The sequence below is a fragment of the Micromys minutus genome (genome assembly GCF_963924665.1).
Source record: "Micromys minutus genome assembly, chromosome: 4".
Classification (NCBI taxonomy): domain Eukaryota; kingdom Metazoa; phylum Chordata; class Mammalia; order Rodentia; family Muridae; genus Micromys; species Micromys minutus.
This window is the reverse complement of record NC_137973.1, coordinates 62,453,884-62,472,350: the sequence shown is the minus strand read 5'-3', so window position 1 is coordinate 62,472,350 and position 18,467 is coordinate 62,453,884. Positions and strand designations below refer to the sequence as shown.

The 18,467-nt window shown below is 43.1% G+C and overlaps 1 protein-coding gene across 3 annotated transcripts in view; it reads left to right on the top strand.

The window, feature by feature from the left end:
- Positions 1–18,467, top strand: part of MCUB (mitochondrial calcium uniporter dominant negative subunit beta) — a gene marked incomplete at its 5' end in the record, with an annotated part of 71,824 nt that overhangs the window by 44,082 nt on the left and 9,275 nt on the right. For 2 of the 3 annotated variants that reach the window (XM_080916090.1, XM_080916088.1), the window contains 3 exons: positions 7,614–7,689; positions 9,105–9,275; positions 15,238–15,342. In XM_080916090.1, coding sequence (XP_080772216.1) covers positions 7,623–7,689; positions 9,105–9,275; positions 15,238–15,342 — 343 coding nt within the window. Of the gene's footprint in view, positions 1–357; positions 475–7,613; positions 7,690–9,104; positions 9,276–15,237; positions 15,343–18,467 lie in introns of those variants that run through there. The other variant, XM_080916089.1, reaches the window with a different exon arrangement.

Below are 18,467 nucleotides of genomic sequence, written 5' to 3'. Positions count from 1 at the left end.
AAGAGAAGAAAAGGCAAACCAGCTGCTTCAAGGGCACAGAGTGGATGATCTAGAGATGATAATGAAGTCCAGCGGCCGGGGAGGACACCGGGATTTTGGCTCGGTTTGAATGTTGAGCGTTTCGCAAAGGATAACAAGATCTGATGCTCGTTGTTTTGATGATCGAATTCACTTTTCTACGGAGAGTGGGTTGCAGAGGGTAAAATCCACAGCCAAGAAGCCGGTTAGGGGGAGTGGTCAGGGGGAGGTGGCACTGGCTCGAACCCGAGCAAACAGAAGACGTAAGACTGCATCAAGTTGGATTCCAGGTTTGAAGCGCAGATGCTAGCCCCCGCTCCATGAGAACATGCCAGAGAGAAAAGAGCAGTGAAGAGCTGAGGCCCGCCCAGTGGATGCTGATGCCACTTACAGAGCTGAGCACGGGAGGTCAGGGTTGCCTTGGAAGAGAAAATAACTTGTGCCTTCTTTTGTGAGGTAAGGTCTCCCTATGTTTCCTAGGCTGGCTTTGAACTCAAGACCCTCTCTTTCATCTTCCCTCAGCATCCCAAGTGGTGGAATTGCAGCCCTTTTCCCATGCTTGACTCCCATAAGGACTTCCTGGAGGGAGAAGGAGTTGAGTCCAGAAGGTTAATAAGGGCCTGGGAAGCACAGGCCCGAATTGTGAAACCTGGGCTCCAGTCTGGGCAGCCTGGCCCTGTAGTTTTTGCCCAACTATTTGGTTTCATGATTAGGGTTCTGATATAGGACCACAAGGCAGGATGGTATCTAAACAGAAGCAGGTAAGGGCGAGGTGCTGTGAATAGATGAGGGGAAAGTGGAACCTTCTTGCTAGGGAAAAGTTACCTGTGGCCCTATTATGTAGGCCCTAGGAAAACTCCAAGCATGTTTTCCCTCTTGACCCCACTAAGTCAAAATCCAGTCTTCCTGGAGAATGTTTTTTATTAACATGTATTGATTATGTAAAATGATGAGGTTTATTGTGATATCTGATCAAGTTTGCAATGTTGGACTTCTCTCCAGCCTAAGCTGTTCGCTGGAAATACGGTTTGGCGACCGACCATGGCTTCCTCTTATTATTTAATCAGGATAACACAGAATGCTGTAGGCATCTATTCTTGGGGGCTATTCCCAGTTAGATGGCAGAATCGCAGCTGTATAAGTCATGTCACATGTCCCCCGCCCCAGTTCCCGTCCTGGCTCTCGGTTGTTACTGGAGAGTTCCTGAGCGTCGCCATTTTACGGAAGGCATATAGAATATACCTTTGAGTTCTTTACATGATAGTTCATTCTCTTCTCTGCTTTTCTGCACTGATATTCAGTGCCTGGATGGAGGTCAGTGATGGGGTGCTAAGTACCAGGATGTGTTGCTGAGGAAGCCGTGGGAGTGGTTTCCACTCAGCAGGTCCCTGAGCTCATGCCTGTCTATGGAGTTCTGTGATGTGATTTTTAACACCACCACACACATCACAAGCCCTGGGTTTGCAGCTATTGAAACAAATACATTTTTAACTTAAGATCCCCACCTATTAGGACGCTGGAAACCCACAATTCCACAATTATCACATGTCTTCTATCTCACTACCCCAGGACTGGGGAGCGGGAAAGGAGTGTGAAATTTCTTCAGCGCACTATAGTTTGTTTTTACCCACAAAATAAATTACATACTGGCACAAAAATGGGTGTCTGCAGCATATATATCACACATGGTGACATACAGTGAGCATCAGACACTTTGGATGCACCAGGACAGACAATGGGCGAGGAAGGGGAGGAAGGAGCTTTGAGGGGCATGTGTGCCCATTGCCTATGGTATTTTTCACAAGCCTGTATTTCTGTGCCCTGCTTTGCGGTATGGGATTGGACCCTGGAAACAGTCTTCAGTTTCCAGCAGGCCATGTTAGACTTCACCTGGGGAGGGGGAAGGGCATGGAAATCGATAGCTGTCAGAGAAGGTTCTCCCTTTATTATTTAATCAGATTAAAAGGAATGTTCTAAACGTTTCTTCTTTGGGGGTTGTTTTCAGTTAGGTGATTCATTTCTCAGTGGTTCAAGCTGTCCAAGATGTCCCTTTCCCCCTGTGACATCTATCTGCTTCTCCACCCTTTGGTACAGTAGCCCAGAGGTCATTCATCACAAGATGTAGAGCAAGGACTTCCCACAGGTCTGCATGCCTATTCTGCCCAGGTAGGGATGAGTCTGGACTGTCCAGGCTCCGAGTAACACAAATGCCTTCTAAGCTATCTAATTAACTTCTTCATTACACTCTTCAACAGACTGGAAAAAGCTGTTGTGGCTTATTTAGCAAAGCTGGAATCCTCGGCAGAGGTCTCAGCACCCTGCCTTCTCTCTTTCCCTCAACATTGTATCTCCTTAAAACTGAACCTTAAATCTTACTAAACTCAAGATTCAAATGAAATACAGCAAGGTTTCATACTGAAAATAGCGAGTTCCTGTCCTCGAAAGGAGCACGGGTTTCTGGCCAGGCGTGGTGGTGGTGGTGGTGGTGGTGGTGGTGTATCTCTTTCATCTCAGCACTGGGAGGCAGAAGGAGGTGGATCCCTATGGCGTCAACAAAGCCAGTCAGAGCAGCTTGAGACCATGCCTCAGAAAACAAATACTCCCACCCTGAAAAGATGCTATTTTTGGCCTGTGGTAGATTGAAATTAAACTCGGTTATGTTTTCTCTCTGCCCGCCCTCATTCCCGCCAGTTCTGTTCTCTGCACACCCTCACTGTGAACATCTGCATCCATTGTCTCGGGGGATCCCCCTCCTGAAAATTTCCCTCAGCCCCCTTAAGGCTCTACACAGGGGCCACCTTAGCCAGAGGCCTCTCTCCTTCCACAACGGCTGCACATATAACCTGACCAACACTTAGCTTTTCAAACTTCTGAGGTCACACTCACTGTCTTGTCCTCCGTCTGTCAGAGGGCGTGACAGCCAGCCCTAACCTTGTGGTACTGTGTCTTTGCCTGCCCAGAAACCTCTCTATTTCAGTCATTAGGATGCTTGAACATGGGCAATAATTTACACAGGTCCCTGTGATGGCTAGAGACTTAATACGGAGCCAGGCACATGTTCCTTAAGGGATGTTTTGCTCTGGAATGCCTGCAGATCCTAGTGGCCTGTGGGTAAGGGAGGGTGATGGGCTGTGAGATCTCAGCAGCTGCCTTTGCTTCTGTACAACTCACCTATCGCCGTGGGAAAGGAATGACGTCATTTTATTACCCTACTTTGGGGAAAGTAAGACTCAACTGAAGGAAGTAAAACAATTTCCCTGCCAAGCTGTGGCTTCATGGACATCTGTAATGCACCCCTTTCTGATGTTCGCTTTAAAACCTCACCTTAAACCTCCTCTGCACGACTTTGTTTGGCTCTAGCTGCCGACTTTCCGCTAGCAGTAAGGATAAATTCACTTAATCTAAATTTGAATTGAGTCTAAGTCTTCGGTCCTTCCCAGTGGATTTGGACTACAAGACATCGTTCTATTTACTAAGCCAGTGTGTGTTGGGGTGGTTAACGGTTTCAGTGCTGTACCTTAAAACAACAATACAAACCCTCTGTTCTATGTTTAAGTAGATCTTAACATATTCATAGGTTCAGTCTATCCCTGTGGTTGGAATCTCAATGGCCCACTTTGGAGCAACTATTTGTCCAGTTACGGTGGGGGAACTGGCAGTCACGTGACAGACATGCTTTAGGGAGGTCCAGCACCCGCTAGTTGGACACACAGAGAGCCTTAGAAAGCGTAAGTGTGTGAGCTGAGCAGCGACCCCAGAAGGTTCCAGCCTCCTTAGAAAGAGGCTCCAGATTGGAGATGCTTCGTCTGGACAACAGCACAGCAGTGCAGTTGGGACAGTGCAAGCAGGGAGTCACTGCTGACGGTCAGCGAAGACAGAAGACAGGTTCCTCGCAGACAAGAAAGTGAGGCTGAGAAGGTGTACCAAGAGATCTAAGGAAATGTGGAGTTATGGGAGACAAGAAAGTTTCAAGGGGGAAGGAGGAAATATGGATAAGGCTTCTGCAAAGCCAGTGTTCGTTAAGTTTTTGGTTGATTGACTGAGGAAGAACTCGGAGCCTTCTGGGAGTGATTTCTGGAAAACATTAGGTTGTGAGCCAAGTAGCAGTGGGTCTGAGATGTGTAGGGGGAGGGGCAGTCAACATAGTCAGCCTTTTCAAGGCAAGCAGGAAGGAAGGCATGGGTAGAAAGCAGTCAGAGGGCCGGAGAAGCTCAACCCTGCCTTATCCACCTGTGGGAAACTATCATTGAAAATACATTGAGGGCAGTGAAATCTTTGGGTGGCAGGAAGGACTGGGATCCTAACCAAGTTTCGGTGGAATATGTTACATTTGAAGGACCCAGAGATATGTCTTCCATTGTAACAACAAAGCAGGAAAGAATGGTAGTTAGACGGCAAGAGTTCTGAAGACTGGGGGAGTCACTCCACACGGAGTAGTTGCTTAGTATAGAAGATACTAAGACTGTTGTCCAGAGGACGTTAGATGTATGGTCACTATTCACAGCCGTTTATTTATTGTTTCTCTGTGTATTCATATCTATAATGAAGGGATCTGTCATATCCAGGTTTACCACACAGGGTGCATTACTGGTTTAGAATTATGTGATTACTCAAGAAACCTGAAATCATTATCTTTATATAACTCCTCTTTGTTTCCTCTTTTGTTTATATCATATATAACTTTATGGAGTTAGCTCATTCACTGTGCAAAGAGGTCTTTATGCACATCTGCTGTATTTAAAAGTTGTGGCTAACTTTGTGTACTGATTTGAATGAATGGGTGTGTCTATACAAAGAGTATTTGGATGCTAGAATACATGTATGCAGGCGCTGGACTTTATAGATAAATATCTTGTTTGAGAGCGTAGATGATATTTCTACTCATTTGAATGTGTATAAAAGTTATTGGTTTTGAAAAAATCAAGTCTATATTTTGTTGCTGTTCTCAGACCTTGATCCATCTATTTATTTATTTATCTACTTACCTACCTACCTGCCTATGTACGTATGTATGTATGTATTTTTGTTATCTAGGTATTTGAGCCCAGGCCCTTACCCAAGTTAGGCAGGTGTTCTCCCACTAAACGACATTCCCAACATCCCAGGCTCTCTTTCAATGTCCCAAAGAATCATAATTCATTTTTTCAAAGACAATTTGATAATTCTGAGCACCCAAATGTTATCAGCAAGCATGAACTTTCCCAAGCCAGTTTCCAGATTGTATCTTAAATCCTTCTAAAGTAAAGCATGCGATCTAATGCTATGCGTGCAATACCACCGAGCCACCCTGAAGAGAGTGGCTGGCGTACCTGTGGGTGTGGCGAGGCCTCGCGTCCCAGGCAGCTTTGTGCAGCACAGTAATTAAAGCATCCCCCTAAGGCTTCTATGAGAAGAACAATGCGCCTTTTCTGGACTAACAGTTCACTGTTGCCTTTCAACCAAGAAGCACAATTATAAACTGCTGGACTGGCTCACATCGACTTCTAGATGAGGCTAGCTCCTGGTGGGTCCACTTGTCACAGCAGACTCTCCTTGTAGGAAAGCTCTGGTTCTGCTTTCTCTGGAGACAGTGCTCCCTCCTATGTTCAGCTGGAGCTAGGCAAGGGTCTAAATGATGCTTTTGTGAATTTTACTGCACACAATCTTTTTCAGAATATACATGTGCAACCCATACATCTACCTGCCCACACATATACAGTGGTAGAACAGCGTATAAAGTTTAAATTACATATAAAATATATGTATTAAAGTCTTGCACCTTCCTGTTACTCTTTTGAGATCATGTTTTACTCTGTATAGCATTGAACTCACTGTTCAGGGGGCTGGCAAGTGGGCAAGTTGATTAAGAGCACTGTTCTTTTGGGGGTCCTGGGTTCAACTCCTAGCATTCACATGGCAGCTTACAACTGTCTGTGACTCCAGTTCCAAGGGATCTGATGCCCTTGTCTAGTTAGCATGGGTGCCAGGCATAAATGTAGTACATACACATATAAGCAAGCAAAACATTCATGCACATAAAATAAAAACAAGTTAATCTAAAGAAGAATGTTTTAAAAGTCGGGGTCCATGCATGTGAACACATACAACCATGCACAGGTGCACAGTCGGGGCTGACAGGATTGAGGGTGCTTGTTTTCTTTATACCTCAATTTCATTAGTTCCGCACAGACTCTGCCACAGAATCAACCTCAGCAGAAGATAGTGATGTCTTAGAAAGTCAGACAGTGCACATGCTCAGCCAGTAATTGTGAATGCTGGGGGGGAGTGAGAGTGGGGCTTGGAGGGGGGAGGCTTTTGACATGAAGCTAGCAGTTCTTGAGTTTGTATACAGGGAGAACTATTTGAATCATCGAGCAGTTTTAAAGAACTGAAACTTCATATTTCTGCAATGTGTTTTTTTTTTTTCAATTTTCATTTCAGTACAAGTAATAGCATTATAACATTCATCAGACAAACATGAAAAACTACTGTGTGTGCTTATTAATAGAGGTATATCCATCTATGAGTTCGAGGACAGCCTAACACCAGAGGGGGCGTGGTAGAGGAGAGAGTCCCTGTCTCAAAATAGATAAAAAAATTTTTAAATAATTGTTGTTTTTCTTCCAGGACTTGGTAATAGGTTATAATCTAAGAAATAAAATTCAAGTAAACAGCCTTAAATTAGTGTGACAGATGATGTTCAGTAGAACTCATTGTCTGTGACATGTTTAACCTGCTGTCTTAGTCACTGTTCTATTGCTGTGACGAGACAAACATGACCATGTTTCATTGGGAGCTTGTTTACAGTTTCATGAGGTTAGTTTACAATCATCATGTTGAGCAGTGATGGGAGGCAGGGCAGACAGGCAGGCAGACAGGCAGGCAGACAGGCAGGGCAGGCAGGCAGGCAGGCAGGGCAGGCAGGCAGGCAGGCAGGCAGGCAGGCAGGCAGACAGGCAGACAGGCAGGCAGGGCAGGCAGGGCAGGGCAGGGCAGGCAGGCAGGCAGGCAGACAGGCAGGGCAGGCAGGCAGGCAGGCAGACAGGCAGACAGGCAGGCAGGGCAGGCAGACAGGCAGACAGGCAGGCAGGCAGGGCAGACAGGCAGACAGGCAGGCAGGCAGGGCAGACAGGCAGACAGGCAGACAGGCAGGGCAGGCAGGCAGACAGGCAGGCAGGCAGGGCAGGCAGGCAGGCAGGGCAGGCAGGCAGGCAGGCAGGCAGAGCGGGCAGGGCAGGCAGGCAGGCAGGGCAGACAGGCAGGCAGAGCGGGCAGGGCAGGTCAGGGCACTGGAGCTTACATCTGATCTGTAAGATTGAGGCAGAAAATGGGGCTGGTATGGGCTTTTAATGCCTCAAGCCCCATCCTCAGTGACATCCCTCTTTTAATAAGGCCATACCTCCTAATCCCTTTTAAACAATTTTATTAACTACCCACCAAGCATTTATCTACAAGCCTATGAATTCCATACTCATTTAAACCACCATGCCTAGCTTGCGTAGGGCACACATGAAAGTTCACATTTCACCACACCTGTCCTATAAGCGTGATTCTCCACAGAGAATCTTCCCACATTTAGCTTTCCCATTTTTTTAAAGACATAATCTTTCTTACAGGTTTTATGTATGAAACTCTATGGAAATTCCAAATACCACCAAACACTCCATTATGGAACAGTGACATCACAGGATGGTAAGGTTTATTTTGTTGTTGTTGTTTTGTTTTATCCCTTCTTGGTTCGTGGACTTGCTTACTTGTTTTCATTCTTCCAAATACAGTGGGAGACAGTCCTGAACTGAGAGGATTCTGCCCACCCCACCTCACCTGCTGGTTGGGTTCAGTTTCTTTCCCTTCTATTCGTATACCATCTCCAGAGAGGCCTTTGGACAAACTTTATCCAATAACCAGAGAAACTGGTCAGATAAAGACTTCCTGCCCTAAAGATCTGAACTCTTTGCCTGTGAAGACATTGATTAGATAGTTATGATGCTGATAAGCTGGTACAAGCTGTTCTGGAATGGTCAGCCTATAGTAATATGTAGTTTACTGCATAGCAAACATAGAACAGCATGGATACTGTATCATACAAACCTTATAGGACTCCCAAGATCTATGAATTCCGTTGTAAGCAGAAACATTCCTTTATGTGACCTTCTAAAGGGGGTGGGAGGGCAATGCTCCCAGTCACCAAAGACTGCCAATCAAAAAGCCCAGGGCTGGGCATGAGTTACTTCTTTTTGAATTGTTGGTCAGCACTGTGCGTAGGAAACCTACTCCCAACACACACACACTCTAGAACTTGGTAAGACCCCAATGCCGGAGACAACTACATACTCAAGTCACAGAACATAAAGAAATGGATCTGGAATAACCACACCGGAGGCTTTATCTCTGCTGGCTGACTTCCACAGTGCTAGAAGGTTCTGATTAAGTCTTGTTTTATTTTGTTTTTTTGTTTTTGTTATTATTTTGTTTTGAAACAAGGTCCCACTATGTAGCCTTGGCTGTTCTGAACCTCAGTTGACTGATAGGCTGGCCTAGAATTCATAATGACCCAACATGCCTCTTCCTCCCTGAACTAGGAGTAAAGGTATGCTCCACCATGACAAACAGTGGTGGGTTCTTAAAAGAAAAGAGGAGCACATTAAATTGGGGGCTGAAGGGTGCATGGTGGAGAGGATAGGGGACAACTGGAGGGAGGAGACAGTTGGAGGGAGGGGATGGTGGATGAGTTTGATCTAAACACAATACATGCACATATGAAATGCTCAATAAAATACATAAATTGCTGTATTTTTACTTTATTTTACTTAAAATATTTATTTTATGTGTGTATGTGTATTCACCTAAATGTATGTGCATGTACCATATGCATGTCGGAACCCATGGAGATTAAAACAGTCATTGGATCCCCTGGAACTGAGGTTCTAGACCACGTGAGCTTCATGAGGGTGCTGGGAACCAGACCTGGGTCCCCTGCAGAAGCGATCAGTATTTTTAACCTCTGAGCCATCTCTCTAGCCCTGGTAAACTCTTGTGTTTTAAAGTTTTAAGGCTTTAAAGTTTAAAGGTTTATGTTCTACTGTGGGTTTTGTTTGTCTCGGCAGAAATAACGGTTAGTTATAGACATGGTCTTCCCTTGGTCACCCTCACGCTGCCATCCAGAAAGGAGCGTTGCCGGTTCGTGGTCAAGCCAATGTTGTCCACAGTAGGCTCCTTCCTTCAGGACTTACAGAGCGAAGACAAAGGCATCAAAACTGCAACCATCACCGCGGCAGGTGTGTATCTGTGCATCTTAGAGCTCGACCTTCAGCCCCCCTTCTATTTGGTTCTTTACTTTCATAGGAAATATTTTATTACATAATAAACTATGTAACTTGTTATATTACAAATGATATAATTCATTATATAATCAGTTGTACAGCCATTGTGGAGTCCTTTTATCTTACATGTCAGTACTATGAAAACAGTAGGTCAAAGCCAGCACATGGCCATGCTTATGATCCTGGTACCTGGGAGGCTGAGATGGGAAGGTTGAGAGTTCAAAGTCAGTATGTAGGAAGACAGTATCTCAACATACAATTAAGTAAGCAAAAGGAATGTCCTAACTCTATTAAATAAAAGGAAATTAAATAAGTTTAGTGTTAATTTCAGTTACTTATTTTATAAATAGGCAGAGACTCTTTCCTATGAGAAAATTTCAGTAGAATGGCATTAGTGTGTAATTTTCAGGAGAATTTGAATAATTGGGAATAAGGTGCATTTTATACAATTAAAGTAGCCAGTAGAAAATGCGCACATAAGGAATCTTTGTTATAGAGCAATTATATTCAGGGATTGGTTCCATAGAATTAGCCCTTAGGAAAATGTATACTTTAGTAACAGGAGAGGGAGCTAATCATTTATGTATCTAAATATATGATGTGGACTTTATATTCTCAATGCGTGAGATAGTTTTAGACCAACTGCCCCTAAAATTAAAAAAGGAATTATTTATATCAGTTCAATAATTAAAGGTCACTAGTACATAAACATCAATAAATTATCACTGCTCTTTTTAGGTATTAAAGGTTCCATGGAAGCTTATTTAAACGTTAATAATTACTATTGTCATTTTGAAAAGGAAATAAACCCGAACTGGGGGAATGAATCAGCAATGAAAACATGTTCTAACACCCACTCCCTGTAACTCCATCTCCGGGGGATATATCGCCCTCTCGTGGCCACCACAGGCACTGCACTCATGTGCACAAATTCACAGGTAATCACACGTGCACATAATTAAAAATAAAAAGGCTAAAGAAGAAAGAAAAACGCAGTTTTCCCCCTACCCAAGTTAAGAACAAATTAGGGGATAGATACTGATGTCCTAAACATAGAGATTCAATAATTTATTCATCCAACAAATATTTGTGGAGCATCATTAGTAACATACATCAATCAGGTCTTGTAGATAGTATAGACAGAGCAAAGAACCGCAGAAATAAAAACTCCTGCTCTTTACAGAGCTTACATTTTTAGAAGGAGAAACAAATAAGATAAAGCAATAATTATGCAGAATGTTAATGAGTAAACTTTAATGGAGAAAATAGAGCAAGAAACACGGAATTGTGATGGCTAGGTCTGCAGGGTCAGAGCTGAGATTTAGACAAGAGAATGAGAGGAGACGATGGGGGCAGGGAGTTGAGGAGAGAGACCTAGAGAAGTTGAGAGGAGCTTACAGTTCCCAGGAACTCATATGCAGAGGCCTTCCATTGGGTGTAGACCCTTAAAGGAGGCCGCAAGGACTGGAGGAGGACTTCTCAGAGGTGACGAAAGCAGGTTGGAAAAGGCTAGTAGGCTATTGTAAGGACATGAAGGTGAGCTTTCTTCCTACCTGTGGCCACAATGGATTTCTAAACAACTCAGACACTGGAGCTCCGCTGCATGTCCTGGAAACTGGCAACAGACAGATGCATATATAGAACTCAGATGGGGTCAAACAAGCCCCACCTTTGCATAAATGTCCCATAAACGAGTGAAGAAAAGTTGGCAAGGTTGATGGATATAAATGGCCGATGTTTCTGCAAATAACTTTAATAACTTTGAAAACACTGCATAGGGAAGACAGAAACTCGGCCATTTTTCTCTGAGGAAAGGGGACTGACTCTAAGTTGAGTTGAACATACTTTATTGAGGCTTTTAGTTGAAGCAACTAGATGTATTTTCTAATGACACTTGGAAAGTAGATTAAAAAACCATGTGTTGCCGGGTTGTTTGTTTGTTTGTTTGATGGCTTATTTGTTGTTTTTAAGGAAATAGGGCACAGGTGGAATTTGCCTTTGCACTTGGAAAGTGTCATCTGAACCTGACATAAATCTGCCTTTTTTTTTTTTTTTTTTTTTTTTTCCAATTCCTGGGAACATGAACATGGTCTCACCCAATTGTGCCCGAGCCCAACCAGGCAGATTTAACAACAGACGCAGCTGCAGACTTGACTAGCTGCCTGCTGGAACAGTAGAGCCGAAGAGCCAGCCAGGAAGCAGCCAGCCAGGTTCTTCTCCATTCTGAGAACAGCCTTCGCTGGGCACACTGGTTACAGTAGCAGGAACAGCGTTGGCTGAACATATGAGCAGACACCTGGGCAGGAAGAAATATATTTCCAGAACTTTCTTCGGGTATATTTCCCATAATTGTGTGGGTGGGCTGTTCTGGAGAGAACTTCCTGCCTAGCATTAGTTTCCCATGTACTTCCTAGTGAGTTTGCTTTCTTAACACCTGGCATCCATTAAAGCCTGTGGGTTTTTGTTTTTAAATAGGCTGTATAAGACACAGTGCAAACCTTGAGATTAAAACACCTGGAACATTCCTAAGTGCTAAACTAAAATGCGGGGGTGTGGTGGAAGATATGTATATGTGCATATATATATATATATATATATATATATATATATATGACACCATATATAAAGCATATTATATCTGTGTCTCTATATCAAACAGTATAATTATGAGCTTGAAAAATCACCAGGTCGTGGGACAAATTTCTACAAATACCAGACACAAAGCTAGTCAGCAACTGGGAAATGCCTGCTGGACCTAGAGGTAATAGTACTGTCGTGGTGAGACGTTGGAAAGTATGACTTTGAGCCTTCATTGGCTATAGAGGACGAGGTACCTCGGAACAGTGCCAGGAGTGAGCCAAATGGAGTTAAGTCAAGGGTTAATGAACATTCGGGAATACCAACATCTTCTGCTAGCTTTATTACTGGTGGGTCAAGGGTGACGGGGTCTGAGAGACATAGACCAGACTGAGACCTCTAACCCAAGGTTCTAGAACCTTCATCTTCAGAGTACGAGTTCAGAGATGAGATAAGGTCAGGGATTAGGACATTTCGGTTCAGGAAGTACACACTCAGGAGGGTTGGTGAACTTCCCAAGAGGTTACACCATGTAGACTTTAGACAGCATCTGGGGAATGTGCTACAAATCCTTGAGGAGATTTAACAAGGACTTTGTCATGTCTGGATGCATGAGAGAAGTTCAGTTGTGATATCTGCAGTTGAAGCTATTTTTCCTTTTAACGATAAAGCCAAGTTTGATGGTTACTGATTCTACATTTTTTTTAGATACTATGTTGTTTATGACCCTAAAGTCTTTGTCTGAAAACAATTTGTTGTTGTTTGATTTAAGCCCCTTCTTTGATCCTGACCAGACTCTATTTCAGCTTCACCTACAGCTGTTGGTTGTCTGACTCAATCTCCTATTCTCTCCAATAGCCTTGTAACTCAGTCTCTTATCTCTGAGGCATTTGAAATTGCTATTAAATTCTCTCCTCGGTCTCTATCTGTTTTCATATATCGCATGAATGCAATTTAATTTTTAGGCGTAGTCACGTCTATTCTTTTCTCTCTTTCACCCAGTCTCCTTGTAGTTTTGCCTCCCCTTTCCATGAGCTGTGAGCCAGTGTGATGGGTGAAACTTTGAGTGCTATTGGGATGCTAAAGTTTGTTTTATTTAAGTCAAGGTCTCATTCTGTGACCATTGGATGGCCTGGGTCTCACTATATGGACCAGGCTTGTCTTGAACTCACAGATCTGCCTCCTTCTGCCTCCTGGCTGCTGAGATTAAATTTGTGCGCCACCATGCCCAGTTTATGCTACTAAGTTTTGAAATAACTCCAATAAGTCACCTCTTAAAAACAAGAAATTAAAAATGTCAATGTCTGCATGTCTGTCTGTCTGTCTGTCTGTCTGTCTGTCTATCTATCTATCTATCTATCTATCTATCTAATGTATCATGTATGTATATATGTATATCATGGCCTTCGTTGTAAGCGGCAGTAATGAACTTTAGCTAATCAGAAGAGCGTGTTACTAGGTTCTCTGATTGGAAGTGGTAGAAATCCAGGTTCAGATACAGGCAGCAGCATCAGGGAGAGGCAAAAGCAAACTGGATCAGCCCAGGTCTGCCTACTGGGCTCCAATACTAACACCTTGTCTCAGGGGATAAGAGCATATATCCTAAGGTGACTCAAGACTAAAGAAGAATGCAGACTGAGTCAGTACTGCACAGATGTGACTGGTTGGTGTACTTGTGTGCATGCTGATGTTATGGGTAGCATCCCAGTAGGGATCCCTCCAGATGTAGTGGTGTAGCACCTGAAGAGCAGGAGAATCGGGAGTTCAAGGTCATCCTCTGCTACACTGTGAGTTTGAGGCTAAATCAGGTTGTGTGCAACCTTGTGCTAGTTAGAATTTTTGTTGTATTTTGGTTATTCTTCTTATTATTTGTTTGTTTGTTTGTCAATTTCATGCATGAATGAGAAGCTCCCAGGTGAAGAATTACTTACTCAAATTGGCCTGTGGGCATGTGGTTTGAATGGGAATGCCCCCTACCCCAGGGTCATACTTTTGAATGACTCAGCCCTAGTTAATGGAACCATTTGGGAAGGATTAGGAGGTGTGGGCTTGTGTGTCATTGGGGTTGGGTTTTGAGGCTTCCAAAGTCCATGCTAAGCCCAGCGTCTCTCTGCTTGGAACTTGTGGTGAAGATGTGAGTTCTTGGCTGCTGCTCCAGAGCCCTGCCTGCTTGCAAGTCATCCACTTCCTGCCATGATCATGGACTCACCCCCTGAAACTGTAAGCAAGGCTCCTGATGTAGTGTTTTCTTTTAAATGTTTCCTCGGTCACAGTATCTCCTCATAGCAAAAGAAGAGTAACTAGGACAGAATATCTGTGACATTTCTTGATTAATGATTGGTGTGGGACAACCTGGCCCACTATAAATGGTTCTGGATTGTACTAGGAAGTAAAGGGAAGAAGCCATGGAGAACAGTGAGCGGCATTCCCTGTGATCTCTGCTTCTGTTCCTATCTTGAGGTCACACCTCAGCTTCTCTCAATGACAGGCTGTAACCTACATATAACTAGTTCATGCCCTACCTCAAAGAAGAAGGAAAAGAAAAGAAAAAAATCATAAGTCCTAAGGAAAGGACTTGCATGGTAGTACCCCTAAGTGATTTTATGATTTCACCTAAACCAGAGCAGACCTGGTTTTAATCTCAGGCAAATTTCAACGATGCCAGGCACATTCCTGGCTCTGACCACTGCCGGGGCTCAGACGTAGCAGTCCCTCTTACAGGCTGGTGATGGTTTCCTCTGCTTTTTTTAAAAAAAATTATTTTTAAAAAAAGATTTATTGTATATGAGTATGCTGTAGCTGTCTTCAGACACACCAGAAGAGAGCATCAGATTCCATGACAGATGGTTGTGAGCCACCAAGTGGTTGCTGGGAATTGAACTCAGTGCTCTTAACCTCTGAGCCATCTTGGTTAAGGGCGGTTTTCTCTGCTCAAAGTATATTGTGCAAGGACACGGAGAAGCAGAGCAGGGACGCTAGGGGCCATCCTGAAGGCTGCAGCTCAAGACGGCTGGAAAGTCAACCTAGATGCTGCTGCCTCCATGGGCCCGGCCTTGCTGTGCAATCCTCACCTCCCTGAATCTTTGCGGACTAGAATCCATTGGTGTGGATTCCAGTCCATCTGGCACGGTGGGAGAGGAATGCCTGCCTGTTACCTAGGGTCCAATGGAATGGGAGGCAATGAAGCAATCAGAGAAGAGTCCCTTAGTGAGAAAGGGGAGCTACCCGAAAGGCAAATGCCCACACCTGTATTATAAAAACTACTCAGTCTTAGTTCTTAGCTGTTGAGACAAGGGACCCACTGCTTCACGCAGACTTAGTTTTGTATTGTTTCTTTCAGATGGCAATGAGATTCCAGCTTCAACGTTGATGGACACTTTGCTAATGAAAGATTTTAAGCTCGTCATTAACAACCTACCATATGGCATATGGTGTCACAAGAAAGGTAAGTAAAGGCCCTCAGCCATTTTAATGTCTGCTTCAGTGGGAGGCTTTTACAGAGAGCAAAGCAACCTGGTTGAGATCAGAGTTTGTGTGGTATGAACCTCACTCCTGAACTCCCTGGCATCTTAAAATCTTAAGAGTGTGTAGGTTGCAATTCTCAGCCAGTCTACTCAGCACTGAGGGCTGTAGTTGGCCCTGTGACCTCAGTTCTCCCATTCAAGTACTAACCAGGACAGACCCTGCTTAGCTTCCACGATCAGACCAAACTGAACTCAGTCAAGGTAGCGTGGCCTGAGATCAGCTCTGGCAGCTCTCAGGAGACTTGCTGACTGTTGGTTTCTTTCCCTTGTTTCCCTTTTTAGTTGCTGTTAAGGAATGAGCACTTCCAGGCACGTTTACATGCCAAATATTAAACTATAAAGTCTTAACTCTTTCAAATTTTCCTTTTAATTTAAAACTCTAGGTTGAACAATTCTAATCTGAAGATTGGAAATCCAAAACTTTTTGAATGTTGGTATCACACAATTGGAAAATTCCACTATCTATAAGAGTCCTTGTGACTACAGTCAGGAAGCAGATACGTGGAGGGTAGGGTATTCCTCAGGGAGAGAATGTTTGCTTAACATAGAATATGTGCATATATTACATATATATCATAAAACCACTGTCAATATATATGGTATATATATGAAATATAAATGTTGTGTTTACCTGGATCACATCCCTAAGATCTCTCATGCCTGAGCCAAGATTCCAAAATCTGAAACATATGCAAAATTTGAAATAAATATCTGGCCCCAAGCAGTGTAGATAAGAGATACTCAACCAGAAATGTTTTCAGCATTAGCAATTTGCTTCTGACATTTTCATATATTGCTTCTGCCCGCCTCTTTCTTTTCCCTACGGTGTGCCCGGAGGGTAGACAGAGCCTTTTGTAGCTGTGTCCCAGTTGTTAGGTATGTTGTTAGAGTGTTCCTCTCTCATCTTTCTCTTCAGTTTTTCAGCCTCGGGGGCTTCTCTAGATATATTTCCAAGCTCACTGATTCTTGCCTCCCCAGTGCATGGTCACCCACGGAGCCCATGCACAGAGTTTCCATCCTGTGTGCTGGCTCTTACTCTAATCTTCCTTTGTTCATCCTTTGTGTTCTATCTCTCTATTCACCCGATATTCGTGGATGCTGCTCCCCTTATCCATTGGAGGCTCTATGACATTAATCAGTTGATTTCATAGTATACTAGTTGTTGGGTTTTTGAGTTTTGCTAACATGATTACACACACACACACACACACACACACACACACACACACACACACACACACACACATCTGTGAAAAGGGAACTTCAATTGAGAAAATGCCCCTATCAGATTGCCTTACAGTTATACCTGTGGGGACATTTTCTTTTTTTCATTTTTTATTGAATATTCTCTGCATTTACATTTCAGATGTTATCCCCTTCCCCCAATTACATTCCCCCTCCCATGGGGACATTTTCTTCACAATTTATGTGGAAGGGTCCACTCCACTGTGGGCAGTGCATCCCCGGGTTAGTGGTTCTGGATGTATAAGAAAGAAAACTGAGCAAGACATGGGGGAGCAATTTCTTGAATTTCCTCAGTTTCTGTTGTTATGTCTCCTTTTCATTCCTGATTTTATTAATTTGGATATTCTGTCTCTCTGTGTCTCTGTCTCTCTCTGCCCTCTAGTTAGTCTGGCTAAGGGTTTATCTATCTTGTTGGTTTTCTTAAAGAACCAGCTCCTGGTTTTGTCGACTCTTTGTATAGTTCTCTTTGTTTCTACTTGGTTGATTTCAGCCCTGAGTTTAATTATTCCCTGTCATCTACTCCTCTTGGGTGTATCTGCTTCTTTTTGTTCTAGAGGTTTCAGGTGTGCTGTCAAGCTGCTAGTGTATGCTCTCTCCAGTTTCTCTTTGGAGGCACTCAGAGCTATGAGTTTTCCTCTTAGTACTGCTTTCATTGTGTCCCATAAGTTAGGGTATGTTGTGCCTTCATTATCATTAAATTCTAAAAATTCTTTAATTTCTTTATTTTTTCCTTGACCAAGTTATCATTGAGTAGAGCATTTTTCACCTTTCATGTTTATGTGGGCTTTCTGGTTTTTTTTTTTTTTTTTTTTTTTTTTTGTTGTTGTTGAAGACCAGCCTTAGTCCATGGTGATTTGGTAGGATGCATGGGATTATTTTGATCTTCTTGTCTCTATTGAGGCCTGTTTTGTGATTATATGGCCAATTTTGGAGAAGGTACCATGAGATGCTGAGAAGAAGGTATATTCTTTTGTTTTAGGATGAAATGTTCTATGATATTTGTTAAAAACCATTTGGTTCATAACTTCTGTTAGTTTTACTGTGTTTCTATTTAGTTTCTGTTTCCATGATCTGTCCATTGATGACAGTGGGGTGTTGAAGTCTCCCACTATTATTGTGTGTGTTACAATCTGTGCTTTGAGCTTTAGTAAAGTTTCTCTTATGAATATGGGTGCCCTTGCATTTGGAGCATAGTTGTTCAGAATTGAGAGTTCATTTTGGTAGATTTTTCCTTTGAGTATGAAGTGTCCTTTTTTATCTTTTTTGATAACTTTTTGTTGAAAGCCAATTTTACTCGATATTACAATGGCTACTCCAGCTTGTTTCTTGGGACTATTTGCTTGGAAAATTTTTCCCCAGCCTTTTACTCTGAGGTGGTGTCTGTTTTTGTCACTGAGGTGAGTTTCCAGTGAAAATGCTGTTTACATATCCAGTCTGTTAGTCTATGTCTTTTTATAGGGGAATTGAGTCCATTGATGTTAAGAGATATTAAAAATAGTGATTGTTGCTTCCTGTTATTTTTGTTGTAAAAGGTGGAATTATGTTTGTGTGGCTGTTCTTTTTGGGGTTTGTTGAAAGATTTCTTTCTTGCTTTTTCTAGGCTGTAGTTTTCTTCCTTGTGTTGGAGTTTTCCATCCATTATCGTTTGTAGGGTTGGATTTATGGAAAGATATTGTGTAAATTTGGTTTTGTCATGGAATATCTTGATTTCTTTATCTATGGTAATTGAGAGTTTTTCTGGATATAGTAGTATTTGTGTTTCCTTAGGGTCTGTATGACATCTGCCCAGGATCTTCTAGGT